The following is a 4,466-nucleotide window of genomic DNA, read 5'->3' on the forward strand; positions in this document are numbered from 1 at the left end:
AATACATCATGTGATAGAGACAGGAGATCACTAATACATCATGTGATAGACAATAGATCACTAATACATCATGTGATAATAACATGAGATCACCAATACATCATGTGATAGACAGGAGATTACCAAGACAACATGTGATAGAGACAGGAGATCACCAATACATCATGTGATAGAGACAATAGATCACCAATACAACATGTGATAGAGACAATAGATCACCAATACATCATGTGATAGACATTAGATCACCAATACAACATGTGATCGGTGATAGAGACAAAAGATCACCAATACAACATGTGATAGAGACGGGAGATCACCAATACATCATGTTATCAGTGATAGAGACAAGGGATCACCAATTATTGTACAGCGCTGCAGAATATGTTGGCGCCATATACATATTATTAATGATGATGATCACCGTTAGCATTCCGAGAATAGAACTCTTAGTGCCATAACCTATACAGGGGATGTATACAGAGATCATCTATGGATTTCTCATTTAAAAAACCAATCCGCATTCACTTTCCTGTGCAGCCTTCTTTTTGTTACCCCAAGGCCATGCCAAGCTCTGATCTCCCCCAGGTACAGCGTCATCCTCACCACTATTTATAACCAGGAGATTGTCATTCCTGCCCCACATCTCTAATAGCAATGTGTTCACTAACAACCATCCAGCCCTGATGGTAATGAACACAATGTATCCATAGGAAGATGATTGTTGGTGGCACAAACACTTTGTGCTATGTAACTCCTTGGTGTAAGTGTATAGTATGTAGAACTTACCCAGCATCCAGGTAAGTATATCTTACTAATATATAACAATAACAAATGTATTGTGTATAGGTTTATTTTAAAGTTCTTCCTTTTATTGGCTTTTATTGCTGCTTATGCTCATTCTTTATCCCGGTGATTGCTCTCATCAGTACTGAAAGGGAGACCAAATACAGCATTTGGATTTGTTACTAGGACAGGAATAGAGGGGAATCATCAAATGGTGATGCCTCTTCTTGCAGGGACTTCTGGGTAAATGGGCATTTATTGCACATTGGAGAGATTTACCTCCCACTTCTTGTTGAGTCTGCAGGACATGAAGTAAAAAGAAATCCCCTGAATGGGACACAAATGAGCAAATATTTTTATTATAACTATTTTAGCATAAAACATTCAATTGTATCTACTGAGAGAAAACTGAGTTTTTAAAGCAGCCACTTAAAGTGGACCTAAACTCAAAGTTTTTACTTTACATAAAAGGGTATACAAATCTTTTATATAAAGTAAAAATTGTATTTTTTTAAGTGCAAAACCCTTTTTCTTCCCCAAAAAATGGATGCAACACCTCCTCTTTCTGTCCTGATCGGCTGTATCAATCTAGACAGTAGGAGCCCTTTCTTTAATTGGGAAAAATATTGCCAATCTCACTGTGAATGCGTGAGATCGCCAGTTTTTTTCTTCCATCTATGTCACCCATCTACAATGAAGTACCAAGAGGAACCTGGAAGAAGAGTAAAGAAGATGGCACTTCCAGGCTAAGAGAAGGATACCGAGACAACGCAATACCCAATCGAAGAAACCTCCCCATGGATCGACAGAACTGCAGGAATGAAGGTAAGTGTGTTTTTTTGTTTTGACTTTAGTTCCGTTTTACGTGAAGGAGTTGTTCCATCCAGACACACCCGGGTTGATTTTACTAAAGGCATATAAACTCTTCACTTAGTAAATTATCACCGTGCAAGGGAGTTTTCACATAGCTTAGAGAATGTAGTAAAACTTCACTTTCCATAGAATTCCCAATCATCTACAAGAAAACCTTGATTGGATGGTTGGAGTTGAAGTTGGCAAGTGAAGTATACCTTTCATAGCGATACTTTACTTTGCTAAATGAACAGCTTGCACTTTAGTAAATTATCTCCAAAGTGTCCTGCACTTCATCTAAGGAGTAGGTTTAGATGTATAAAGATACAGAGTGTAGCGTTCTCCTGACACACACATTCTTTTCAGACCACACCGGCAGGAAATAATCCTTTAGCCACACTGACTCATTGTTAGATCCTGCTACACAGCATATTTACATAAAGACCTGTCAGGCAGAAAACTTTAATAATAAAGAAGTGTTGGATGACTTTGTTGGGTCATCTGTATCTTTAATGTCTTGATTTTTGCAGGTCAATCTTCTCCGATTCTACATCAAGAAATTTATTCTGCTTTCTGTGCTTGAATTTATCCTTTGCATTTGTGGAGCTCTTCTATGGAATATGGAGCAACAGGTAATGAGTCACGATGGCTGCGTGTGTTGTCTGTCATATAATAGTACAAATATTATACACATAGGAGTCACAAAATTATCCAGCATTGCTAAATGTATATTGCTGATTCTCCACCTGTATCAGTTGTCTGCAATTTCTTTATGGGACATCCAATAATATTTTATTATTAGTAATGGTGAGAAACATTATTTTATTAATATTAATAATAGTGAGAAAAATGAGGATTTCAATGTTCTCCCAATACATTTTTGGGTGGGGGGAAGCTGTGGCCATGTGGTTAAAAAGTGGTGCTGCAACACGTGACAAATCTGCTCCCAGGTGTTTGTGTCATAGGTATCCAGTTACCCCTTTACCTGAGTCCATTTTCTTTTGTCCCTCTCTTCTCTGGTGCCTGTCATCTCTGTAATATGCCTGTACTGTCCAGGTCCCATTATTGTATAATAAAACTTCCTAAAAATGCTTGCATACCCCTTCCAATTCCAATCCAATGTGAAGGTGGCAAACCGCCCTTGCATGTTGCATGTAGTGTGTGAAAACAATGCAGCAGTTAGTAAATGATTTGAATTTTAGCACTGTGACCCTACCCCCCTTCAGCATGTAAAAGGTAAAAGTTTCAGTGAGTGCTGCAGCTTGCCAGTTCTGCTGGCCAGACGTTTGAGTATGAAAAATATACAAATATTTATATTTAAATCCTCCAATGATAACTTTGACAATTCACAGCCTGAGTAACTTGTCTGATGATAGCTGGTGGGTCTGGGAAAACATTGGATTTAAGATATTTCAAGTTCTTAAAGTAAGCATTCTCATATCTATATCTATAAAATACAAATTGAGTTTGACGAGGGTTTGCAGGCAATGAGAAACTAAATTTTATAACCAGTTTGTTAGCTTGGGACATTTTTGTTTACTTCTCCCTCGTCAGGCCAACGTATCTCGCTCAGTGTTTATCAAGCAGGGTTCCTCCAGAAGTTGCTAGGGGTCCTTTGAGCAATCTTTGCCTTTCAGGTCAGTGTAGGTGACACCAATGGTCTATTTGGCTATCTGTAAAGGCGACAATCTTCCCACTGACCCCCATGCTAGTTGGTGAAAGGTTCTGCAAGTCAGAAAGTAGAACTTTAAGGGAATATATTAAAAAGTTTAAATACATTTTTTTTTTTTTAGTTGGATCCTTTAAAGCATTTCTTCACCTTGTGTGGTGTGCACTTTGTGAATGTTCTCACTATATCTAATGTAGTGCTTTGCTACCAGCATTCGTCTGTTGTAATGTATGGGGTCTGCGTCATAACAGACAGTAACGCTGGTATCTGTGTGTTTCCATGCATTTCTCTATAACTCACAGCAAATCACATTATTCTAGAGTGAACAAGGCCTTTCAGTCCCCTTTTTTCGTGCTCTTTTTTAATGCTCAAAAGTGTGTTCATGTGTACATAGTAACTAATCAGCTCAGATTTTTATCTTGTGCTGTACAATGACCTTTGGAATATGTCTGTTATGGGCTTCCCTGACCCTTAGAAATCAGCTCTCTTGTGTTTCACATGTGGTATGCCTATGTGATGTCCAGTATTTCCTTGCAAGCTGAAAGTGGATTATATCCCATTAATGTAAAATCTTTTCGTTTAGCTTTACAAATGTCTCATGTATGTGGTGATTCTTCTAGTCACTTGTTTTGTTTAAGATCTAAATAACCCACAATCACACATTGTACACCTTACAGATGAAAAGGTGGTGTGGCTGCTAATTTTACATCAGTCTTTGCATTGCCTTTTCAGATAAGCTTCCTAAGGTCATTTGTATATGTGCAAACCCGAGACACAGTGATATATCCGTTTTGTCCAGCCACACTGCATGTACACTGTACGCCAGGTGTTTGAGCTCACATATGTATACATACAGCTGTTTGCTATGAGGATAATTTAGGCTGTCCTCCTGTTCTGACACCAACATGACTTTATTTTAATTTTTTTACTAAGTATTAGCCATGTTTTTTTTATATTATTTCCTGTCATGTCACAATGTATAGCAATCGTTCAATAGCTTTATGTACATATCATACAGCATCGACAATCTAATTGAAGTATGTTGTCATCTCACCAATTTATTGGTTATTCAGTTCCCAGAACAACACACTTGTTTAACGGAAATAACCCCTGAAAGCAACACATGGTTTACAAAATTTTCTAGAAAGCATTGATAAGA

At 37.8% G+C, this 4,466-nt stretch overlaps 1 protein-coding gene across 1 annotated transcript in view; it reads left to right on the top strand.

Annotated features, from left to right (window-relative positions):
• The window catches only part of SLC30A7 (solute carrier family 30 member 7), a 21,513-nt gene that overhangs the window by 962 nt on the left and 16,085 nt on the right, over positions 1 to 4,466 (top strand). The window contains exon 2 of the mRNA XM_072420006.1: positions 2,169 to 2,270. Within this exon, the coding sequence (XP_072276107.1) occupies positions 2,169 to 2,270 (102 nt within the window). The remainder of the gene's footprint in view (positions 1 to 2,168; positions 2,271 to 4,466) is intronic.

Source organism: Pyxicephalus adspersus, chromosome 8, assembly GCF_032062135.1.
Source record: "Pyxicephalus adspersus chromosome 8, UCB_Pads_2.0, whole genome shotgun sequence".
Classification (NCBI taxonomy): Eukaryota; Metazoa; Chordata; class Amphibia; order Anura; family Pyxicephalidae; genus Pyxicephalus; species Pyxicephalus adspersus.